Genomic DNA, 25,523 nt, shown 5'->3' with positions numbered 1-25,523 from the left:
AATTTGTAAATGAACAAAATTTCATTATTAAATATTATATTTAGTATCAACTTATTGTATATTTTGATCCATTTGAAACATTGACAAAATGTCAAAAAATCCAGACCTTCACTCAAAAATAAAGAACCAAAAAGAGGACAGTCTCATCAATTTGTGGATTTTTCAATGAATATTAATTCTTAATTAATTCTAAATTAGTTAAAAATTAATAGAATTAATTTTAATGCTAATTCTTACATAAATTTATTTTTCAAGTGGAATAATTTAATTATTGAATATATCAAATACACACGTAAGAATTCGCAATAAAACGAATGGCTTTTTTGGATTAGACAATTCCATTGGATTTCTATTAAACTTTCCATTAGTGTTTGGCCAATTCTATTGAAATATTCAATAGAAAATATACTATAAACATATACCACACTTTTTTGTTCGATTTTCTTCGTGAAAAAACAAAAGAAAAAAAGAATGAAAAAAACTTGGAAAATTTGAGCCGAGGAAATTCTCTTGAAAATATCTGAATAGAATAAGTAATATAGAAAAATCTAATCATATTGACTTTTTCCGTAGAATATTTGCTACTGAATGAGCCAAAAACTAATAGAGAGTTCAATAGAATTGTCTAACAAATTCTCTAGGGTTTTCCATCTTCAATATCGATTCATTTGACGTTTTGATTCACTCGACACATCGACGAAATGTCAAAAAATCCAAGCCTTCATTAAAAATTCACAGCCAAAGAATCAAAACTCCTCACATTTATTTTTAGATCCAGACAAAATTCTATAAAAACATCGCCACGTGTTGCAGTTCCCCTAGCGAGCCACAAAAGATTTCATCCAATTGAACTTACGTGAATTGTAACTTCGTGATTATAAAGGCCACCGGGTTATTCTATACACGAACAATTGTCAGAAAATGAAAAGAGATGGTTGAACCTGAGGTAGCGCTGCCAATGAAGACAGACGAAAGCTGCAATTATTCAATCCCCGAGTCGTTTCGTGCTCCTGTGTATGATTGTCGTCTGAAAAGCTCACAATCTGGATCACAGTTTCATGCGTTCTGTCATTCAGAGCACGCCTAGAAGAATCTCAGTGAAGAGAACTGTCAGTGATAGATGACAATGGAGGAGGCACGACTGTTTGATCTGTTTGACTGTGCGATTTTCGTGCTGATGCTCGGGGTGTCTGCAGCTGTGGGAATTTATTATGCCTGGAAGGATCGAAAAACACCCGATGCGGTAGCGGAGTATCTCGTGGGGGGAAAGAACATGACGATATTTCCTATTAGCATGTCACTCATCGCCAGGTAATGCCAAATATTCAATTCGATAAATTCAAATCAATTAAAACTCTTGTTTTTTGCTTCCCAACGAAAGCATTATACTCGCCGAATCCAAAATTTACAATTTGTGTGACAGGATCACTAATTTTGACCTCAAGAGCTCGAATACGCTACTTTTAGAGGATGTCCGGATGTAGGGGAGGGTGGGGTAAAATGGACATTTTAGACTTTTTTGTAATTATTCATAACTGAGAAACAAATTTATCAATTGAGTTCAGTTTAGGCTCGTCACAAAGGGAAAGAATTGCCCTTTGTATTGAAAAAAAAGTTATTAAATTTCATCCACATTTCAATCCTTCATTAACATTTAAAAAAATGTCAAAAGTGTCCGTTTTACCCCAACCTCCCCTATGTATGTGTGTATGTGTGAATGTGACCGATCGTTTTTCAAAGATGTCTGGAAAAATAATTGTTTAAATGAATCCAATTGCGATTTAAAGTATTCTTCCAAGTGCCATCTTGACCGGGTTTGAATGAGATTGATTGAATCACCAGTTGTTGAAAAAAATTATTTAGAAACTAATGTTTAGGGAATGGTAAACAATTTTAACGTTGGGGCAATGTTCGCTGCCAGCGTTGGGACATTGTTGAATTAAATGAATCATTGAATTCAATTTAAAATACATCAATCATCGAAATTCCATTCGGAAGGAAATTTTTAATTTATTAGCAAAAACATGTGGTCTATATGACGAAAGCCATTTCCCACTTGTTTATATCCATTTCAACGACAATGTTCTAAGAGAGAGCGGGAGTAAAAAAAATCACTAAAATGCAAGACAAAATTTGCCGCTTGAATCCTCTTTCAAAAACGAATGGAAAAATCCGAAAGAGGGCTCTAAAAAATTGTTCCGTCTATAGAAACTGAATGGAGTGAGTTCACGGTTATCTGAAAACAATAAATAATTTTTAAAAATGTTTAAAAGCACGAGGTGGAGGCGCCGCCATTTTTCTTGCATACCCCTTCCCTCTGCTTTAAAGATGGCGGCGCCCACACCTGCCAATGGCCTCCTATTCTTCAACATCTCTTAGAATCGCTTTATGATTCAAATAAATTAGACAATGAATTTCATTGAATTCAAATAAACTATTTGTCTTGAATTTTAAACTTCTAGTTACATATCTGGAATAGCACTTTTGGGATTCCCCGCTGAGATGTACGTCTATGGCACACAATTGTGGGCAACTGTGATTGGAGATGGTCTTGTATCACTCACTATGGCCATTGTATACTTACCCGTCTTCTACGGTCTGCAGATTACATCCTCCTATGAGGTAAAATACAAACAAGTAAACATCACTTAAAAAATACAATGAAATTGTTTTAAAAAAAGCAGAATAAAATAAAACAATTTTCTTCAATTTAGAAGTGATTTTTTTCAAACTTTAAAATAAAATTCTGAGAATTTCAAAAACTCAAAAAAAATGTATTGAATTATTATTTTATTTTTTACAGTATTTGGAACTTCGATTCAGTCCGGCGGTGCGACTGCTCGGCTCCATAATATTCCTCATTAAAATGGTGATGATTGAAATATTTGATGTTTAATATTGGTAATGTAATGATAATGACGATAACACTAGAAATATTCATTGAGTCTATTTGCGGATGAAAGCTCTCTTTCGTGAATTGATAACGAAAAAGGTCAATGGTCCAAATATCATCGTCAGGCTCACTATCACCCTATTACTCCATTCAGACATTCCGAGAGTGGCGCCATGTGCATTGAACAAATAATTTTCGTCTTGATTCAAATTGCAGTTGCTCTATATTCCAATAGTGGTGTACGTACCAGCGTTAGCCTTCAATCATGTGACCGGAATTGACATGCACATCGTCTCTCCTATCGTTTGCGCTGTTTGTATCTTCTATACTACTCTGGTAAGAAAATTTCAGTTGATGGTATTATTTTTCCAATTCACGCGTTGAAACGATGACTCTTGATGAATAATACCATAAAGCACAATAAATAATCATGAAAACATTTTTATGAGGCCCTAGACGTGAAAAAAGAATTCTCTGCCAAAAGGGAATGAAAAAATCTGTTCGGTAGCCTGAAAAAATTGTTCTTTTTCTAGGAACTGGATGAAACGAGTTGAAGGTGATTTGAAGGGGATAAATAATTTTAATAAGTGTTCAAAAACGCGAGGTGGTGGACCGGCGTGGGCGCCGCCATCTTGGACAGCCCCTTCCTCTGCCGAAAGGGCCTTCAAAGATGGCGGCGCCTCCACCTCGCATTTTTAAACACTTGTTAAAATTATTTATACTGTTTAGAGTACGCTCAACTCAATTCTTCCGGTTTTTAGAGAAAGAACAAATTTTTTAAGCCATCTTCCAGGTTTTTTGTGCAATTTTGGTGGAGAATTCGGGGCGCAAAGTTTTTCGCGCATTTTAGTAGTTTCTCTTTCGCTTCCGAAGGCTCTTACATAACAAAATAATGTGTAAAAAATATGAAAAATGATAAAAAGAGATGATCATTTAGAATGAAGATGATTGATCACATATGAATAAAATTGATAGAAATAGCTTGCGAATTCCCTAGAAAATTCTATTAAATTTCTATTATTTTTTAGCAGAAAAATTCCGAAGCTTATTTGCGCGTTTTTTTTTCAACAGGCATGTTCAATGAGAAATATTCTACAGAAAAAATCAACAGAATTCAATTTTTCTTTTCTTTTCATCAAGAAAATTAAACAAAACAACTGAGAAAATTTCAGCCAAGAAAATTCTGTAGAAAATATCTGAATAAATTGTATAGAAAAATCGAATTCGTACAGAATATTTTTTATTGAACATTCAATAGAATTGCCAAGTGAATTCGCTAGGTTTGCCTATAAAATTTTTTTGCCCATATTGATCTGTATCCACTATTCACTGCATTATTCCCCTAAAAATATTCTCTCTCCATGCAAAAACTTCTATTTACTCTTCCTCTGAAAATAAAAACTCTTTATTTCAGGATGAATGAACACTCTCAGCTGAATTAACCTTCAGAAAACTTTTTCTTTTCAAGGGTGGGCTGAAAGCCGTCGTATGGACAGACACAATTCAAACGATTGTTATGTTCGGTGGAGTTATAATTGTCGCTATTCTCGGTACAATAAAAGCTGGTGGATTTAGCCAAGTGTGGAGTAGAAATGTACACTCCGGGAGAATCGAGTTCTTCAAGTAATTATTTGGGAGAGTGAAATTGGGAAAATTCTCCGATAATTATCGAGTTTAATCGTGAAGTTTTAAGAGAATGAGGAAAAATTCAGGGAGGAGGACGTTATGGTGCTCGGAAAGAGGATCAAAGGATTAAATGTCAGAATTATTCAGTGAAATGTAAAAAAAAATTGATTAATTGAATTTCGATGATTCCTTTTAATAATATCGTCATCTCATAAAGTAAATTATCAATAATTTCTAGTGAATGACGAAATTTTTCGGTTTTTTATTGCGAAACATATGAAATGACTGTTGACATTCACTGGAGAACACCGGAGCAAACTGGAACCCCTCAATTTTCCTTTATTCTCCAAATCGAATTATCTCTCGTCTTAATTAACCCCTGAATCAATTGTTCGAACAGCATGGATCCGGATCCCACAATTAGACACACATTTTGGAGTGTGGTGGTGGGCAATTACGTCAATTGGCTTGCCTCCTGCTCGGTAAACCAGATGATGGTTCAGCGGTGCTTATCAATGCCAAACCTGAGAAAAGCGAAAATGTGAGCAAAATGTTTTCCAAGGAAATTTCACGCACGAAAAAATCTAGTCGGAAAACTTGAATTTCCATTGAACTTTTATTGAAGAATTCCGCAGCTTTACTGCGCGCTTTTTATAGAGAATGTCCAATTGGAACTTTACTACGACACAAATCAGTAGAATTCCATCTCTCTGGACAATTTTCTTTTATTCAGACATTTTTTATGCAGTGATAGGAGGATTCAGCTGTTAATGAGGCTTTTTATTTATTAACACGTCCTTGGCGTTATTCATTCATTTCTTGGAATGAATTTTCAGTTTTTTCCACTCAATTTTTCAATTTTTTTGTTTCATTTTCTTAATGAAAAGAAAAGAAAAATAGGATTCAATTTTTCTGTAGAAATTATTCCATCAAGATATTTTCTATAGAATTTCCTCCGCTCAAATTTTCAAAAATTCTTCAAATTCTGTTTTTTATTTCTTTTCATTAGAAAAATCAAGGAAGAAAATTAGAAAATTTGAGCCGAGAAATTTCTATAAAAAGTATAATTCCTCATGGAATAGGCAAATTAAATTACATTTACTTTTTCCATAGATTTTCCATTGACCATTTCTTTGAAAAAAAAAACACGCGGATAGAATACTCAATCAAAACAAAAATAATTTTCTAGCGAACTCGCCAGGGTTTCTATTAAATTTTTTCGTCCGTCATTTGATGGGAAATTTTGGTGTTTTTTTTTAAATTTTCATGTTTGAAAAAAGTGCAGACGTGAGTCATCTTTTAATTTATATTCTTATTATTTATTAGTTATTATTTATTAATTACAATAAATTGACGGAAATAAAAAAAATACTTGTAAAAAAAATTGAGATATATTTTTATACATAAAATATAACTTGCAAAAGTCCGCCAAAATTTTTCATCGAATACCCTTGGTACTCGAAAACAGCGGGCTAATCCTCTTTCAGAAACTCCTATCCGGAAATACCAGCAATGTATTTCAATTTCTTCCAGAACGATTGTTATCATGGCTGCGGGAATAATATCGATAGTTTCCCTCAGCTGCTACACGGGAACAGTCATCTACGCTGCGTTCCACGACTGCGATCCAGTGAAAACTCGCGTGAGTGTGAAATGATATCAATAAAAACGAATTAATCCTGTCGAAAGTCTCTCTGTTCTGTGAATTTCAAGCGAAAATTTTTTATCAGCAAATACGCAAGCCGGATCAACTCCTGCCATTCTTCGTGATGGAAATTGCCCAGTCCGTTCCTGGCCTTCCTGGGGTGTTTGTCTCTGGTGTATTCAGTGCTGCATTGAGGTAAATAAATTGTTGTTCTTTGGGGTAGGAATTTACAGGAAAAAAAATTGTTGAATCGAAAATATCTTTTTTTTTTTAATTAAATTAAATAAGAGAGTTATTAATTCTAGAATGAATATCCTCAAGTCAAATATTTGTAATCGGAGAACTTAATAATTTGATTGAAGAACGGGCGGAAAAATATTATAGAAAAATCTAGCAAATTTGTGGGAAAATTCTACTGAGTTTCTACTTAAAAATTATGCAGTTTATTTACGCATTTTTTTCCAGAGAAATGTTCACTGGGAAATATTCTATCGAAAAAATTGATAAAATTCAATTTCTCCGTATTTTTGACTGAGAAATGAATTGTGAAATTTTTATCGATAAGAATTTTTTCTTTAGTTCATTAATTTTTTCGTATAAAGTAGTCTATGTATTTTCTACATAAAAATCTTGCTGTAAACCTGCGAAATTCTGCAATAGAATCGGCCAAAGACCAATGAAATTTTCTTTTAATTCGCCAGCTTTCTCGATGATTTTTTTTCGTGCGTGTTCTATCAAAATATTCTTCATTTAGCAATAATAATATATTTCTCCAAATGAAAATTTCAAAGATAAAATAAAAAATCTATTCCGCTAACACCACAACCCTCGACCTATCCCAGACAAAAAGCCTAAACGATCCGAGCGCATTATGACCCCCAAATGATCAACATGTTTTCCCGGTGACGCTCTGCCTCTCAGGGAAATTACAGGGATGCAATAATATTTACTCTGTAAACTCGGCACTTCGATAATGACGTGCACAACAACAGCGCGTAAACACGGGTGAAAAAGGGAAACGTCATCCCACCCCTTCTCGAGAGCATTTGCGTCTGGCGGACGTAATAAAAATAGAAATACTTTGTTTACAACTGGCGTGTGATATAATGGAAAATAAAATATTGTCCGAGAGTTGGAGTTAGGGTTGGCCGGGAGGACATGTCCTAATGGACAAAAAAAAATTATTATTTTAAACATTTTAATACGATCATTTTGTGAAAATATATTTTGGATTTTTTTTTCTTTTGATAAACTAAAGAAAATGCGTTTTTGGTAATATTAATAAAAATTATTTATTATTATTATAATTATCATAATAATAATAATTCTAAATTACATTATATTCGTCATTTAACAATAAAACATACTTATTATTATGATAATAATAATAACAATAATAATAATAATATTGTTGTTAATAATAATGATTAAATATGTTATTGTTAGAAAAAAAAACCGACTGTTTATTCCTTTAAAAAATTAATTCCATGTTTCAGCACAATGTCAACGGGACTGAATTCAATGTCAGGAGTTATTTATGAAGACATGATAAATCCATTGTTGAAGAGGCCCTTGTCCCAAGTGGCTGCCAGCCGAATCATGAAACTACTGGTTGTTTTGATTGGATGCATTTGCGTCGGACTTGTATTTCTCGTGGAGAAACTCAGTGGATTGATCCAAGTATCTATTCGCCTCATTAATCATCTAAAAATTCGTTATAAATTAATTGATTCGTTTGTTAATCCCTTCAATTCGTTTAATGCATTGATTTTCACGTTTTCTCAGGCAGGAAAAAGCCTCTCGGGCATAACGGCTGGACCATTGCTGGGTATTTTCACTTTGGGAATGTTTTTCCCGCAGGCGAATTCTAGGGTAACTCAAGATGAATATATTCCTCTGATATATACGTGTCTCTGTGCATGCCCGGCTTCATTGCGGATTTCATACTCTTCGTGGCGTCTAAGTAATGAAAAGTGGTGACGTAAATCAGAGGGCACGGGTGTACCGAGTGAAAGAGAGAGGGAGGATGATTAAAGGAGTTCTGCCATTCCTCATTTTCTTCTCTTTTCATGTCGGAGATGAAAGGGTCGGGTTAATCATATGGAATAATGACTGCGGTATTGGGGTGAATTATTTTTGAAGCTTTTCAGCGTTTCGGGGATGAGTGATGGCGAACTTTTTGCGGAATATTAAATAGACCTTCGAGCACAGGGAAATTCAATAGGGGGACAAGCGATTTCTCAGAGACATTTTATTGAAGGATTAAAATTCTTTTGGCTAATTCTAGAGGTTTTTACGACGATTCTGCAACGGTGCATTTAAAAATAAGGCGAAACACGTGGGAAATTTTTGCTAATTAATTAGCGATTTGTTTCCGATTGGAATTTTCGTGATAATGAAACAATTGATAATTTAAATTTTTAATTGACTTTTGAGTAAATAATTCTTAATTTCGTAAAAAGGATTTTCGATTAGCCAAATAATCGTCAATCTTCCGAACTCATTTATTAATTGATAAAATAATTCGGAATTTGAATATTAATTGATGATTAATTTAATAATTAAAAAATTGCTGAGTAATATTGACAACTGACTTATTCAAAATTTAAGTGTCTTTAAAATTTATGAATATGCCGATGTCTGACCAACATTGCCCCAACGTTCAGATTTTTTAACCTTCACATGATCTAAAAATAGCATATTTCAACTTCTGAAGCCAAAATTAGTTATCTTGACACAAAAATTGGAAATTTCGGATTTGAGGAATGCAATCCTTCAATTCAGAAGCTATAGGAATGATTATACGTCGTTTGCAGGAGTCGGCAAAAATCGCTACTTCAGTAATGTTGAAAGAAGTTTACTGTATATTAATTAAAGTTCACTAATTTTTATTAAAATTTGAAAATAATTTTAAATTCTCAATTATTATTAAACAATGAATCGTAAATATCTGAATTTGATTTTTCGATTGATCGAAAAATCGTCATTCTTGCGAAGTTGATTACTGATTTATAAAATATTAGAAAATTTGACAAATTTCGATTGATGATTAATTCAGCAAGAATTAAAAAATGAAATAATTTTGACTCTGCATCATGATTTTGCCTATCTCTGGTCGTTTATTTCAATTTATTAATTATTGAAAAATAAATTACATAATGAAAACGACTCCCAAAATATCTCAAATTTAATGTAAAATGAAAATAGCGTTCCACATAAGTTCCAGATGTACGAGAAAATAATTCACCTAATTTCGCCTCGAGTAGAAATGCCGATTTATGCAATTAGTATAGCAGTGAATATGCGCATATTTATCAAAGTGGAAATTTCAGCCAACTCATTAACATGGTAATTTGTTGGACTCCAGGGTGCTTTGGTGGGTGCCATCCTCAGTCTGAATTTAGTCGCCTGGATATCGCTGGGCACTCAAACAGCGCTCGCCAATGGAGTCATCACGTATCCGATGAAACCGGTATCGACCGACGGATGCTCAGCCGAAATTCAGAGGAGATTCTTAAATTTCACTGGAGTTCTGAATGATGCTATTACGTATGCAATTTTTATTATTTTTTATTGCAGTATATTCCATTTTTTTATATTCACAAAATTCGTAACGGTTTTTTTCTTTTTAATTATTTTTCATTTCATTAGAACTTGTGCTATCTCATTAATTAATTATTTAATTAATTAATTAATTAAGTCTTAGACATGAAACAAATCCATAGAGGATTCCAACGGAATTTTCTAAGGAGAATTTTTTTACAATTCTACTGAAATTGTTTTGAAAATTTAATTAATTAACTAATATTGACAGAAAAAATTGATATTCTGTCATAAGAATATCAATTCAAAATATTAATTTTAAAGAAACTTGAATTTCTGGGCATGGATTTCTATAGAAAAAGCCTCAGCAAAATCAATGAAATAAAAATCCAATAAATAAAATCTATTCAATATCATTATTTCATTTAAAAAACCAATAAATATTGATTAATAAATCTTTAAAAACAAATCACACGCAAGAGCAACTGAATTTTTTTTGAGCTACAGAAAAAACTGATTAATTTGTCCATAAAATCCCAACATAATACTCTTAATTTTGATTATAGGGACGAGCCATTCTTCCTGTATCGATTATCGTACCTCTGGTACACGTGGATAGGATTTATAACAGCCATCCTCGTCGGTCTCTTTGTGTCCTGGCTCACGGGGACCAATAAATACAAACTAGCCGACAAAAAACTTTACACACCGATTGTGCACAGATTTTTGTTTCCAACAAATCCAGACAAATTGGTAACTCTTTCATTATTCACTTTGTTTACCTTTCGCTTTTGTGTTTTCATGATATGAATGAGGAATCGGATTGCATTTGAAGCTTCAATAATGCTTCAGGTCACCACGGAGCTGAGGAAAATCAATGGCGATGGCGGCCGAAGTCGACGTGCAGTCAATAGTTAGAACAAATGTAATAAAATTTCATTTCAGATAAATTTTTGGCCTAATTATTATTTTGAAAACTTCCCAGTATTTCTTCATTCAGTTAAAATACTCGATTCAGTTTTTATTTATTTTAGTTATTCATTTTCTTCTGTTTTTTTGTAGTTTATTCTCGAAATAAATGTTTTAAAAACACGCAAAACCATTTTTTATGCACAAAAAACGTGATAAAAAAATATTTTTCTTAAAAAAAATTGAAATCATTCAATAAATCAAACAAATTCATTTTTTTCTCAATTTATTGCATTCAACTTTCAGCGACTGATATTCCATCCAACCAAAAAGCAAGAATTCATCTGCAATTCTCCCAATAACTGCGAAAAACTTAGAAAGTAATGAAAAAATACATAATTCTCCTATAAATACAAAAACTCAGTTTTAATATTATTTAATTACCGGCACACGATGCTAAATACTAAATTCGATAAAACATACAAAATATTGTAAAGATAATAGTAACCCCCTTTGTTTAATGATAAACATGAGGACCTGAAATACGTAATTGAATTTCAATTTTAATTACAATCCTGTATTTTTTTCTATCTAGCAGAAAAAAAATCATTTCAACTGGTGGTATTCATCAATTTACAGATGTATTCAAGAGAGTGAAAATAATGACGAATGATTCCTGCCTATTCTAAATTTATGTACACACTTGTGACCGAAGTTATCTCACTTTTTTCTTCGGTCTTCATCACTCCATTCATTATATACACGAATATAACGTTGCAGGCATTAATTACAACTCTATCACTATTTCACCGAGGCAGATGTATCGACCCCCATCCCCAGAATATTACAATTAGTGAATCTTTACATAATTAATTAGCAACATCGTAGGTATCTGACAGAGCCAGTATGAAAATCACAAGACTGCCTTTTGCTATTCGTCATCTCTTGGATGTCATTCAGGCGTTACTTCGACTATTCTAAGTACCTGTTTAATGTGACAGTTTTTCGTACTCGTTTGTACTCTTTAAATCATTTTTGTTATTTTTTTAATTGCGAAAAACTCTTGGACACCTGCCCGACGTTCTTCCATTCGAGGGGATGGCATTATGACGTGAGAGGAGACATGCCAATGGTCCTTGGATCAGGCTGACCTGGCTGGGTAGGGGGTCCTGGCTGCGGCCCTGTCTCCAGGTTCTTCAGCAACTGGTTCAACCAGTGTTTTGTGGATTTGTCCTCTTGGAGACATGTGGCGAACGTATTGTCTCGGAGTTGGTCTGGGAGGCATTGGCGAAGGGCCAAGAGAGCTCTGAAAAATAAATAATGGAGTTAATTATCAATACCAGTTTGGAATAACAAATAAAATAAAATTTATTAATTGTTGAAGTCATGAAAAATAAGAGCGAAAAGGATACAGGTCATATTATTAAATGGTTTTTTTTCATTGAAGGTTCTTCGAATAATATTTCTTATGAAAATTGTCGGGGTAAAAACGATTTCGTCCATTTTTTTTCCTGAAGAAATTGTATTTTGACATTTCTGACAAGATAACATAAATTTTATAATTTGAAAAAATCCTAATTATTTCTTCGATATAATCGAGTGTTTTTTTCGTTTTAATTTCGGTTACAGATGAAATAAAATTCATTCATTATTTAAATCCTCATCATTGAGGAGAAACACATTTAAACAAAACATTTTATATTGTGAGATGTTTTTTTTCTGTCGAAAATTCCTCGAATGATATTTTTAATAAATGTCTTTAGAGTAAAAAAAAACTGTTATTCTTCTTCTCAAAAGGCCTTTTTAAAATTCCACGGAATTCTCTACAAAAAAGTTCTCTCAACATTTTTCAAAGCACCAACTAAAATATCAAATAGACAAAATTTTCAGATGCAAAAATTTCTAAATTGTTTCCTACGTAAAACAAAATTTATGAAATTGCTTTTATAAAATTCGAATAAATAATGGACGAATATGAATGATTAATAATTAATTACCTAGGATTATCAGACAGCCTCAAATAGCACCTGACGACATGTTTAAGAAGCCTCGCTGAAGGATCTTTGGCGAGTGACAGTACCATTTTCCCCAGAATCATAGCAACATGACTGAATCTATCGTACGTTTGGCAGATGTAGGACAGACCACTGTCATCGAGTAATATCTTCTGCAGGATAAATGTAGCCACTGTCTTACTCAACTCCGAACCACTCTCCATTATTCGCAGACAGAGAGGGATTATTTCTGTTGTCAGGAGAAATGTTATCACTTCCTGCTCATCTGTCTTCACTAAGGCACCGATTACCCCGAGACTGGTGAGACGCAGGTACTCAAATGGCCGTGTTTTGCTGACTGTATGGAGAAAGGGGTAGAGGAAGAGAGGAACATGAGCCTGTGAACAAAAATTAATAGATTTCCGTTCTCATTTCTGAATTTTAGAGCAGAAGAGGAAAAACACACTCCTTCGAATGGGCGATTGCAGAAGATTGGCTGAGTGAATTTCCATAGTTTTTTTTTCATCTTCAAGACATTTTTCTAAGCTTGAAAATGACACGTGACTCATCAAAATTGCATCATTCGTTCATTAGATATTGAAGATGAATGAAAAAAAGAATTCGACTGGGTTGTTGGTCGAACCAATAACTTCCCGACCGATTGCATTTCCTTCATTCATTAGAATTAGATTGTTCTAAAAGCACAGAATTAGAAAAATAGAATGAAAAGAACATATTAATGAAAAAAATTGACTTGTTTTGAAAAATCTTTGAAAATTTTCGCTGAGACGATTTTGCTGGAATTTCACTCCAGTCTTAATCACACAAAGTTGCATTAATTATGATGGCAAGAAATCAATCTCATAGTTTCTCTGAGAGGAATCATTAAATTTGTGAGCAAATGCCATTTTTCGACGTTTTTTCACAAGTTTTATTGCAAAATCTAAAGAACCGCTGAGGCGATGTTGTTCAGAATCTAATCATTTCTAAGTTACATGAAAACACATCGATTGCGTGAAAAAAAATTGAATCGCATCGTTTGTTCGAGAGAAATCGTAGCACAAAATTTTGGTCACACACACAGACCGGTCTCAAAAAAGTGTCGGGAGAGTTTCTAGGGGTCATGAAACGTGGAGAAACCATGAAAATTCCAGAATGTTCACCGTTTATTAATAACATTAAAAATTGCAACTTCCCTCAAAACAAACTTTAAAAAATTCGTTAAAAAATGGCAAAAAAGAGTGTTTTTTAATAATATCTTTTTATTTTCTTGTGATATTCCGTATTTTCCATGAGACAAACCTGAAGAAATGCTGATCTAGTTTCTGGATGACTAGCCACACACTGGAGCAACGCGAGTGCATTGCACACACGATTGCTCTGATGAGCAGTCAACGTAGCTGGATTGATAGCTGGATAAATATTAATAATCTCTTGCAACAACGAGGCGGCAGTGCCAAACGAGTGCCAGAGCATCGGTGCCAAATCCGGCACGACCTCCCGTTTTTTACTCAACTCTAGGAGAGCATTTTCACGAGTCTCCGGGTTTGATAGTTCAATGATCCAAGTGTACACTTTTTCGCGATCTACGGACGATTGCAAAGACGCTGGACTCTGTTGAGAGCTCATTTTACACTGCACAATGATTATCGGGGGTTTATTATCACTGGTTGAACGGGTAAACAGTTGTTATTTGTTGGGGATTGGTTAGGATTCCATTTTTCTCACTTGCGGCAGTCGACTGCCTCTTGAAGGAGATATGCGAGCGTCGACTGCTGTTTGTTGGAAGAGAATTGTGGGGCTGCGATTGGTGAGTCTTCTTTACCTGCAGTTGATGGATTCTAGTGACGACTGGACGCGAGGGGACGCCTGGAAGCAATTCTGCACGATAAATGCAGTGTTTGAACAGTTTTGCAATTAAAAAAGGGATCAGACGAGTTAATGAGGGAAAATAGTGGACAGAGAGAACTTTATTCGAATTCTAGTGTTGTAATTGTGATGAAGTGTTCTGGGGGATTTCTTTGTCGAAGTATGTTTAACATTTTCAATTTAAATGCAGTGTTTGAAGGGTTTGGTGGTTTCAATGACTCTTTAAGCAATTAACGAAGTGATGAGACGAGTTGATGAGGGAAAATAGTGAACACAGGATTTTATTGGAATTTTAGTGTTGTAAATTGTGATGAAGTATTTTTTTTATCAAGTTACAAAGAGTTCTTGGGAATTTCTTTGTCGAGGTATTTTTAAATACGTATGAAGGTGGCTTCAGTCGTGCTCGTACGGTTTTTAATTTCGAAAATTATTAGTGCAAGTGATCTTTAGGGAGATGAGTTTCTGGAGGCATTGGAGAACATCTCGAGGACTGGATGAAAATTTCAACTCCTGGTGAGTGACTAAAATTTACAATTTAAATTAAGTCTTTGAACAGTTTTGATGGATTCAATTACTCTTTAAGCAATTAAAAAAGTGATGAAACGAGTTGATGAGGGAAAATAGTGAACACAGGATTTTATTGGAATTTTAGTGTTGTAAATTGTGATGAAGTAATTTTTTTATCAAGTTATAAAGTGTTCTTGGGAATTTCTTTGTGGAGATATGTTTAAATACGTATGATGGCGGTTTCAGTCATTCAAAATTCTATTGGAATTCCATTGGAATTCTATGGGGTTTCTATAGCATTTCTATCGGAATTCTATTGAAAAATTCCATTTGTTTTTTGCGCTGATTCTATTGGATATTCAATAAGAAAAAGTCAATAGATTTTCAATTTCTGCTTAAATTTTCCTCTTAAATTATCTAAATTAACCCTAGATTGGTCACCCTATGAGGGAAACCCCGCGGCGCGTCGTTTTTCTTTAATTACAATTGACTGTCTAACCGGAAAAATTCAAAAAAATTTGACTGTCAATTGAACTGTCTAAAGAATTATAGTAGTTTTTAGAACAACATATTTCCCGAAATTCCTAAAGAAAACGAATTATTTCAAGCAAATGAATTATTTTTCCCCATGTTAAATGAAATTGCCCATCACGCGACGTTGCCGGAAACTCGCTAAACGCGCCCGGGCATTGTAGACTGAATTCGGCAACGCTAGAGCTTAAATCACACGGCGGGGAATCCCTGCGGCGGTGACCAGAGTCGCAGGGTCACGTTTGGTGACGAGACTAGGATTAAATATCGCAAAATATTGATATTTTTTCAAACATTTCTCTCGTATAAATAAATAATAAAACTTGTTTGCAAAACGGTGGATTATTTTTTATGTGTCAAAAAAATTCTTGATTTTTTCACATCTAACGAAAAAAAAATTCAGATTTTAATCTGAATTTTTTAATGCATTTTAATGCAGTCCCGAGAATTCCTCAAACTCAATCCGAAGAAAAAAAGATCAGGTCAACCCTATTGTATGAATTTCCTCTCCAAATTGATTCTCTATTAAAGTAGCTCACCCTTCGGCCGGGCTGCGCTGTACTTTTAAATATTTTAAGTTTTTAAATTTTTCAACTAAAATGCATGGAAAAAATTTGAAAAAATTCAAACCCAGTCAGTATTATCTAAATTAAATTTCGCAAAATATTGATATTTTTTCAAACATGTCCCTCGTATAAATAAATAATAAAACTTGTTTCCAAAACGGTGGATTATTTTTTGTGTCAAAAAAATTCTTGATTTTTTCACATCTAACGAAAAAAAATTGAGATTTTAATCTTTGATCACAATGGAAATGTTGATTTTCCCATAAAACACTGGGTTAAATCCTGATTTTTGAACATTTCTTCTTTTTAAAACCAAAACGACAATTAAATTGAGAAAAAAAAATAGAAATCCGAATCGAATCGAGTTTTCTGCAATTTTTTGCAGTTTTCAATAATCTTTGAATTTACCGTAAGGGTAGACTACTTTGAATCCCTCCCAAATTCTCCCCCGTCCGCAAAGCACCCTCCCCAGTCCCGAGAATTCCTCAAACTCAATCCGAGAAAAAAAAAGATCAGGTCACTCCCCGACCCGCAATGCTCCTCACAGCATCTATCGGTATTCCACCGCGCAACTGTATCTACCTGCTGTAAACTGCTGAAAAGAGTGCCTCAGCCCGTCTGAAACCCCTTGCGAAGGACGAAGACAGCTTCGCGGCGTGGGGGAAGGGAGCAAGAAAATTGTATACAAGAGAACTCGGCGTCCAAGACGAAGCCGAGTCGAATACGAAAAAGCAATGAACCTGCTGGTGGGAGTGAAAGAGGATAAGAGGTAAAAGCAGAGTGGGACGGTCAATCTTTCAGTGTTGCCTGTGCATGTACTTCCCCCCGGTGAGTCTGTGTGAAGGAGACTTGAACTGGAGGTAGAAACGAAAGGAAGGCGGAGGAATGGGCTCCGAGGAATAAGGCCTCCATCACCTTCTCGTTCCTACACTCGTCTTCAGCCGTACTCTGCACCTCAAGGAGGCAAAGTCCCGCTTCTTCAACCTCTGCATGCGCATTATGTACCTCAGTCGATCAGTATTTTACCGATAATCCTACGTTAATTGCAAATATCGTGCGTTTAACAGTAACTGTTTAATTGTCATTTCAAGACAGCTAATGTCCGGTGCAATTCGCTTCCACGTCGTTATCCGCGTTGTTCAGTAACAGTTGGATCGAGTTTGAAAAATATTCAGTGCTGGTGACACAGAATTTGTAAAGTGCGGGGGAGTGGGTGTGAGTGCATATTCCTGGGATTTTAAAACCATCGGCGGAGTATTATTGCACGGATCAGTGGGAAGAATGCGGTAGGATGCGCATTCAGGGTATATGGATCGTCCTCCTCGTCCTGGCGGCGTTATGCCTCCTTGGCGGGGACGGCTATGAGGGGGTCGGTCGTACGCGACTGAGATTTGCGCGATCGGATGTCAATGGTGAGTTCGATGAAACTGATCAACTGCTATTTTACAGCGATCTACTTCCGATTAATTTTTACACGCACGAAAAAATTTAATAGAAAAAACTGTCGATTTCGGTAGAACATTCTGTTGAATTTCTATTAAACTTTCTATTAGTTTTTGGCTGATTCTATTGACATGTTCAATAGAAAACATTCAATAGAAAAAAACAGAATTCGATTTTTCTATATAACTTATTCTTTTCTCTCACGCTATTTACTTCACCAATTTAATAATTCAAAATTGGTGAATCTATAATCGAACTGTAAGAGATATTTGGATATCCTCAGAGCGAAAAAATTGAGACTTCAATATTTCCTCAAGAAAAAACCAACAAAAACGGGCATTCGATGGAGCAGAAAGTCATGATTACAACACCTAATCGTATTTTTCATCCAATTCTCACCAGTATTGAATATTCTCTGAATTCATCATCACTTTTTTCCATTTTCGTTGTTCTAGGGCTTGATTTAACGGTTGTCTTGAGTCAGTCCGAAAAAACGTGACCCTTAGGTTTGAATATTACTGACGTCTTATTTGTTGATCGATACACATGGGGTCCCCGTTGTTCAGTGTGTGGAAAGTCGGCAACGCGCGATGGATTCCACAGGGGAAATCGAGTCTCACCGATCCGCCTCTGTGGAACTGACTTCTCTCATTTTTTTCTCATTATGTCGTTCGACTCCTCCAATTCATCCCATTTCGGAGTTCCTCGTGGAGTCGAAAATAGGGCGGATATGATAGAGCAATCATACTCATCAGGTTGAGCGCGTACTTGTGGAAAGTATGTAGACGACATGCGCCGGCACACAAGACTTCCGGGAGATGTTTCTCCTTTTTGTGGACACATTTACGCAACAATCGATTTCCATTGAATGGGTTAAACCACTTTGCGCAAACCTCGGCGCGTTCCCCAGTGACTCATAAAACTTGAGTAGGAGAGGTATTATGAATTCATGAGGAGTAGAATTCGGGGGAAAAAGGGAATTGCGGCCAGTGTCGCCCACCCGCTGGTTATGGGCGGTCTGGGCAGAATTTTATTTGAAATATTCATGACTAATCGCCATTTGCGAGGTATGAACATCGCAAATGAAATAGTTTGGATAGCTGAGTCTAAGAAATAATAGTTTAAATGATTCACCGAATTTTCTTCGATTTTTCTCATTTTATTACTCAAAATGTATTTTTTTTTAGTGAACAATTAGAATTAAGGAATAATGAATTGGAGATTTTAATTCCAGGAAAAATCACGGTGGAAAGCATTTCATATAGATTCAAATAATAAAATACAATGAGAGAAATTTATTTCGGCCGAAAAATTATATGCTCCCCTGAAGAGATCTTTCGTCGTGTTGAATCAATTTACTTGTGGACAAAAAAGAAAGTCTCCACCAAAACATGATAATTTTCGTAGTTGTAATTGTTCTCGTGAGACATTTATATTGTCTTTCGGGTAAATACATTCGTTCTACAGAGAATTATATGAGGCTCCGGTTTTATCAAGTGAATGTTCTTGAGTAGTGCATATCTTTGTCCAATAAACACTTATAATTTCCATGGAACAAATGATAATTTCAAGAGGAAACTACAATTTTCTTGCCGATAACTGTGTCATTGGCAAAACTAAATAATTTCGAGGGGACAATTTTTTTGGGAAAAAAATATTCTTTCCTCGTCAATGTATTCTTTCTATGGTATAAACCTATGGAGTTCTCTCAGATCAAATGATTGTCGTGCAATAGATTATATTTTTTCCTGTCAACAGTTCGAATTCTTCTAGGGATATTTCTGATGATCACGACGAAAATTTAATTTTTGTGAAAGATATTAAATTTCCTTCTGTCAAGTTGGTTAATTTCCCTCGGGTAAATCTTTTCCGCTCCATCAAATATTCTCACGTGGAACATAGTTTTTCGGCAGAGCTAATTTGTTCTCTCGTTTGTTCACTAGTGAAATCAATTCGCAAATTAAAAATCTATTTTATTTCAATTTCAGAATGAGAAATAAATGAATACTATTTGATCGATCGAAATAGTCTCCTTGAAATATCGATTTCAAGTGTTATTTTATCGCACCGAACTATTCGAAATTGTACTCACAAATTCGCAAATTAAAAATCTTTTTTATTTCAATTTCAGAATGACAAATAAATGAATACTATTTCATCGACCGAAATAGTCTCCTTGAAATATCTATTTCAAATGTAATTTTATCGCACCGAACAATTCAAAATTGTACTCACAAATTCGTAAATTAAAAATCTTTTTTATTTAAATTTTAGAATAACAAATAAATCAATACTATTTGATCGACCGAAATAGTCTCCTTGAAATATCTATTTCAAATGTTATTTTATCGCACCGAACTATTCGAAATTGTACTCACAAATTCGTAAATTAAAAATCTTTTTTATTTCAATTTCAGAATAACAAATAAATGAATACTATTTGATCGACCGAAATAGTCTCCTTGAAATATCTATTTCAAGTGTTATTTCATCGCGCCGAACTATTCGAAATTGTACTCACATTAGATTTTCATAGAATAGCGCTCAGCTCCGGGTATTCGTCATCGAATTATCCGTGACCTCTAAATTTAGAGGATTACGAGGAGGGAGAAGGATCCTGGAGTGCATTCCACGGTGACACTCGTTTCTTTTGGGGGCGGAGGGGATTTTTTCAGGAATTCGTTGCCTGTTGTTCAATGGGAGATGAGGTTTCGGTTGGGATCGGCTCGGGGTTGGTGCTGGGTTTTACCTGGGGCGATGATGACTCGAAAGGAGCTCAAAAAACAGCTATTCATCTTCCTTCAACGGACTCCTTTCACTCCTCTCTTTGGGGAGCATTATCTAGGAGTACAATTCGCAATGCCACTAGTAGAGTATTATTCACTCTTTCAACTTTTTTTATGAAACAATCTCTATTTATTTAAAGAATATTCGATAGCATTGAGAATTGTTGTAAATAAAGATCCTTAAAATATCGTTTTGTTCTCTTGAGTTTTGCGCGCTTTTTTGAAACAAGTTCCATTATTCATTCAAGCCAAGCAAATGTTTATGAAAATAGTCATACGTTGCAGAATATAATTAGGGAAAGGGCGGAACGGTAAAATGAGCCGTTTTCAGCCATCAATTACTCGAGATTGCCTGAGTGAAATTGAACGAATTATTTTTCATTTTGAAGATATTTTTTCAATCTGATATTGATAATTCATAGTTTTCCATTTTACCTTACCTTCCCCAGTAATTTATTTATTTATTTATTTTATTTTTATTTTTTATTTATTTTTTGTTTAAGAATTTATTAGATTTGTAATTTGGATATCTTTTGTATAGCTTGTAGTGAATCTTGTGGTTGTCCTTAGGGGGTGTTGTACCTTCCAGGACATTAAAAAAATGCTTTCCTCTCTCGCTCCTCTGTGATACACTGTTAGAAAAAAATAAAATTCCAGGTTTCAAATTTGCTGAAAATTCAGTGCAATTCCAGAATTTCGAGCAGCGTAAAGACGAGAATTCCTCAATTTATTTGGATTAATAATCTAATCTAATATGAATACTCAGTGCCAAATTACATTGAATTTTCTGTGAAATCTGAAATTTCATGATTTTTTCCCCCTAAATCGCAGTCAGTGTTACTATTCTAAAAATTTAACAATATATTTATCGGAATTTTCTGGTTTTCTATTCTTTTTTTCAGGGCAAAATGGAACTGAAATTTACAATTGTCTTTGATTTTTCCACGAAATTCGGAATTTTCAGTGGCGAAATTTCTTGAAACTTCAGTGGCAATTAAATTCGACAAAAATTTCCAAAAAATGTACTGGAAATTTCAGAGAAAAATTTTTAAGAGTGTACTGCTGATCAAGTATAAATATTTTCTCATTCCTAAGTCCGTTTTCATTGAAATGGATTCATTAAAATTTTTGAAATTTTTTTTTTTTTCAAGTTTGGCTCCTTTATGTCCCCTGAATGACACAAAGTCATCGCAATTCGCGATGGTCAGTCTTCTTTAATATTCCGACATTTTTCCCCCACTTTATTCACTCTCCAACGCGTCCACAGAATTCGCACGAATAACGGACGGAATCATTAACGCGTGGTGCTCACGAACGCATGCACACAGCCCCACCGAAGAGATTGGGTCATTGATGCTGCAGGAAATGAGGCTCGGAGTAATTCATTACCTCGTGAGAAATTTTTCACAATTCGTGAAGTCATTATGCGATTAAAATCCCATGTCTCGGATTGTTTACCCGTCTTTTCGATGATTATCTGTTGGGGGGTTATTATGCTATGCCTCTAACACTGTATTTATACGGTTCACCTGCCTCATCTTCATTCGGGGATTTCGTGGATGACAGCGGTGGCCTCATTACTCTCGAAATTTGTGGGGAAAGGCACCTAGTTGGATGAGTTTATGGTGGACTCGTGGTATATAATTATTGAGAGGTTTTCATCATCAAAATGGTATGATAGAAAATTTTAACCTGAATTTTAAGTTAACATTGTTGCAACATTTAATTGGCAGTAATTTAGGTGAAATTTAGATACTTTTTGTCAATTCTACGAAACTTCAATCTTAATTGGAAGTTTTAATTCACCAATTTCGGTGAGTAGTTTAAAAAATTCAAGTTACTATTGAAACTTTAACATTTGTTGGATATTAATGGAAATCAGTTATCTAAAATCTTCAACATAAATTAAAAATTCATGTATAATTGCATAGAAATTGACATGTACCTGTCAATCAAATTAACAGTAATCGAAAATTTAATTTCAGACTTCAAGTGAAAATTCTTGGAATATTTACCCACTTCCAAATTATATACAATTGCCCAAGTTTTTTTCACTGAATAAAGTAAAAATTAAAATCAACGGAAATTCAAATTTCAATTAAATAAAATATCAAAAACCTTGAACGCGATAAAAATTTAACCAACATTCAATTTTCAATTCCTTCAAAAGCCGATTCAACATAATATTTTCCGTCAGTTAGTCTTCTTATTATTTACGAAATTTAATGAAAATCAATTGAAAGTTAATCCTCAGGAAACGTTAAAATGTTAACAAACTGAATCTGTAAATTCCTCAAATGTTACAATATTAATTCCCCAAATTTTAATATTTATTTTGATATTCATGGAATTTTGGGAAAATCAACGGAACGTTAAGATTCAGTAAATATTAAAATGTTGATCCCATGAAAAAAATCCCAAAGTTTTGGACACCATCAATAAAAAACTCCTCTTCAATTTCGTGCGAGATTTCTGCATTCTTGATGAATAACTTTAACAAATCGTCAGAGACAAAAATTTAATTGAACCCCTCCCATTCCCCTCTGTACCACCATTGATTTCCACTCACTCTCTCCCCACGAGACCCTTCACGTTTCATTCCACATCATCTCCCGATATCCCCCATTTCTAAATGATTATTACTACTTTACCCTGCACGCTTCGCAACTGCCCCGTGAAGCATGCGATTCTCCCAGTGAGTCGACGACGTTTCTCGACTCGTCGAAAGCTACTGACCATCGGAATAACCCCGAAGAGGCGCATTATACGAAATCGTGTCCTGGGGGGACGCGAATATCCCCTGGGCGACATGCTCGTGTAGCACATGCATGCACCCCCAGGATCGTGCGCGAAGATCACAGTGGATTGCATTTTTTTCCCGCCAATTGATAAAATCATTCGCCTTTTTTATCGCCTCCTCCTTTGCATACACAACGCCATGGCTGAGGTCCCGGCAAATCTGATTGATTTTTGCGGTCAGAGGTATCAGTTAATATGCAACAGGCAGGCATTTCTTTGTTGGAGTTCTGGGAATTCAATCATCGAAAATCAGCAACGGTTTTTGAATTATTTTATTCTTATTATGATGGAGAGGAGAGCAAGTAGGGTAGGGTACCGTATAACTAGCTGTATCACTCGAGAATTTTTCGCTTATTTTCTTATTACAGAAAGTGCTATTTGTTTTTTCATCGGTTGTTTTGCGATATTCTTTTTTATTGCAGCCTATTCAATTGGGCGGAAAGGTGTTTATTTATCTAGATTTCTTGTTACGTTATTTTTGAAAATAAAATCGTACATTGAGAGAAAATTTGTTCTGCCGAAAACTTATGGGCTCCTCTGAAGAGATCCTTTGTCGTGGTGAATCAATTTACTTGTGGACAAAAAGACAGTTTCCACCAGAACATGATAATTTTCGTAATGGTAATTGCTCTCGTGAGACATTTTTATGTCTTTCGGGTAAATACGTTCGTTCTACAGAGGATTATATGAGGCTCCGGGTTTATCAAGTGAATGTTATTGAGTAGTGTATATCTTTGTCCAATAAACACTTATAATTTCCATGGAACAAATGATAATTTCAAGAGGAAACTACAATTTTCTTGCCGATAACTGTGGTATTGGCAAAACTAAATAATTTCGAGGGGAAATTTTTTTTTGGGAAAAAACCTATGGAATAAACCTATGGAGTTCTCTCAGATCAAATGATTGTCGTGCAATAGATTATATTTTCTCCTGCCAACAGTTCGAATTCTTTTAGGGATATTTCTGATGATCACGACAATAATTTAATTTTTGTGAAAGATATTAAATTTCCCTCAAGTAAATCTGCTCCACTGTAAGTTTTTCTCTCAGTGTATGTATTCCATATTTTTTATTGTAGTTGTTCTTCCCGTTTATTTCAGTTTAAGAATTCTTTGGAATTATATTCCTCATCGTGAAGACGATCATGGGGCGTAATATAAAAAATGAGAGGTTGCACAACACTTTCATTTCTCATAATTTTCTTCTAGTCAGTAAAATTCGTAAACCCATTGCCTTCACGACATTTTTTATCGCGCTATTATAATGCCATTTTTTATTACGATACAGTGAAACTAGCTGTATGAAATATTCTCAATATTTTTCCTATCCTCTTATAACAGTCGGTGCTATTAGTTTTTTCATCGAGTGTTTTGCATTAATTATTTTTATTGCAGTGAATTAATTTGAACGAAAAGGTGTTCGAGAGGTAGTTTTTCAATTAGAAAATATACGCGTTGTTGTGTCACTTTCAAGGTGAGACAAAAACCATTGTGTGGTCATTATGCAGATTTTCTATATTTTTAGATTCTCAATTTCCTACTACTTTATTTTTCAAAACAAAGTCAAACGTATTTGATATTTTCTATTCCAGCAGTTCCTCTCGTTAATTTCATTTTTCTCGAAAATTTTGTATAATTATATTTCTCATTATGAGGGCAATCATGGGACATGATATAAAAAATGAAAGTTTGTCCTACACTTTCATTCTCATAATTTTCATCTGGTGAGAAAAATTCGTAAACTCATTGCCTTAACGACATTTTTTATAACGTTGTTATAATATCATTTTCTATTACAAAACCTTGAAACTAGCTGTATGAACTAAGAATATTTTCCCTATATTTTCCTCTTTTAACAGTCGGTGCCATTAGTTTTTTCATCGAGTGTTTTGCATTAATTATTTTTATTGCAGTGGACTAATTTGGAAAAAAAGGTGTTCGAGAAGTAGTTTTTCAATTAGAAAATATATGCGTTGTTACGTCACTTTCAAGACAAGACAAAAAACATCATGAGGTCATTATGCAGATTTTCTATATTTTTAGATTCCCAATTTCCTACTACTTCATTTTTCAAAATAAAGTCAAACGTGTTTGATATTTTCTATTCCCGCAGTTCCTCTCGTTAATTTCATTTTTCTCGAAAATTTTGTATAATTATATTTCTCATTATGAGGACAATCATGGGACATGATATAAGAAATGACAGGTTGTCCTACACTTTCATTTCCCATAATTTTCTTCTGGCGAGAAAAATTCATAAACCCAATACCTTAATGACATTTTTTATAACGTCATTTTTTGTCCTGTTATTATAATGTCATTTTTTTACCATAATGTCAAACATTGACGTCACAGCCAGCGAAATTCTGAGACTTCCGGTTTCCATTTTCCAACTTGGGAAACCGAGCGA

At 34.3% G+C, this 25,523-nt stretch overlaps 3 protein-coding genes across 3 annotated transcripts in view; 2 read left to right on the top strand and 1 right to left on the bottom strand.

The window, feature by feature from the left end:
• The first annotated feature begins 1,064 nt into the window (after window positions 1-1,064).
• Window positions 1,065-10,708, top strand: LOC107040526 (sodium-coupled monocarboxylate transporter 1). The gene is made up of 13 exons (XM_015260645.2): window positions 1,065-1,311; window positions 2,463-2,622; window positions 2,804-2,869; window positions 3,110-3,229; window positions 4,362-4,516; window positions 4,920-5,060; window positions 6,053-6,161; window positions 6,250-6,359; window positions 7,661-7,844; window positions 7,950-8,036; window positions 9,532-9,713; window positions 10,274-10,460; window positions 10,560-10,708. The coding sequence occupies exons 1-13, from the start codon at window positions 1,121-1,123 to the stop codon at window positions 10,623-10,625; spliced, it is 1,758 nt and encodes a 585-aa protein (XP_015116131.1). The 5' UTR covers window positions 1,065-1,120; the 3' UTR covers window positions 10,626-10,708.
• A 177-nt stretch (window positions 10,709-10,885) lies between these two features.
• Window positions 10,886-14,384, bottom strand: LOC107040527 (CCR4-NOT transcription complex subunit 9). The gene is made up of 3 exons (XM_015260646.1): window positions 13,913-14,384; window positions 12,614-13,008; window positions 10,886-11,922 (listed from the first exon to the last, which is right to left on the bottom strand). Exons 1-3 carry the CDS (start codon window positions 14,237-14,239, stop codon window positions 11,721-11,723), a joined length of 924 nt encoding a protein of 307 aa, XP_015116132.1. The 5' UTR covers window positions 14,240-14,384; the 3' UTR covers window positions 10,886-11,720.
• Window positions 14,385-17,374: 2,990 nt separating this feature from the next.
• Window positions 17,375-25,523, top strand: part of LOC107040522 (putative epidermal cell surface receptor) — a 28,868-nt gene continuing 20,719 nt past the window's right edge. Inside the window, exon 1 of the mRNA XM_015260641.1 lies at window positions 17,375-17,495. Within this exon, the coding sequence (XP_015116127.1) occupies window positions 17,375-17,495 (121 nt within the window). The remainder of the gene's footprint in view (window positions 17,496-25,523) is intronic.

The sequence above is a fragment of the Diachasma alloeum genome, unplaced genomic scaffold (genome assembly GCF_001412515.2).
Source record: "Diachasma alloeum isolate Michigan unplaced genomic scaffold, Dall2.0 Dall_scaffold_00338, whole genome shotgun sequence".
NCBI lineage: Eukaryota > Metazoa > Arthropoda > Insecta > Hymenoptera > Braconidae > Diachasma > Diachasma alloeum.
The sequence above is the reverse complement of the archived record's forward strand: the minus strand, read 5'-3'. Positions and strand labels throughout refer to the sequence as shown.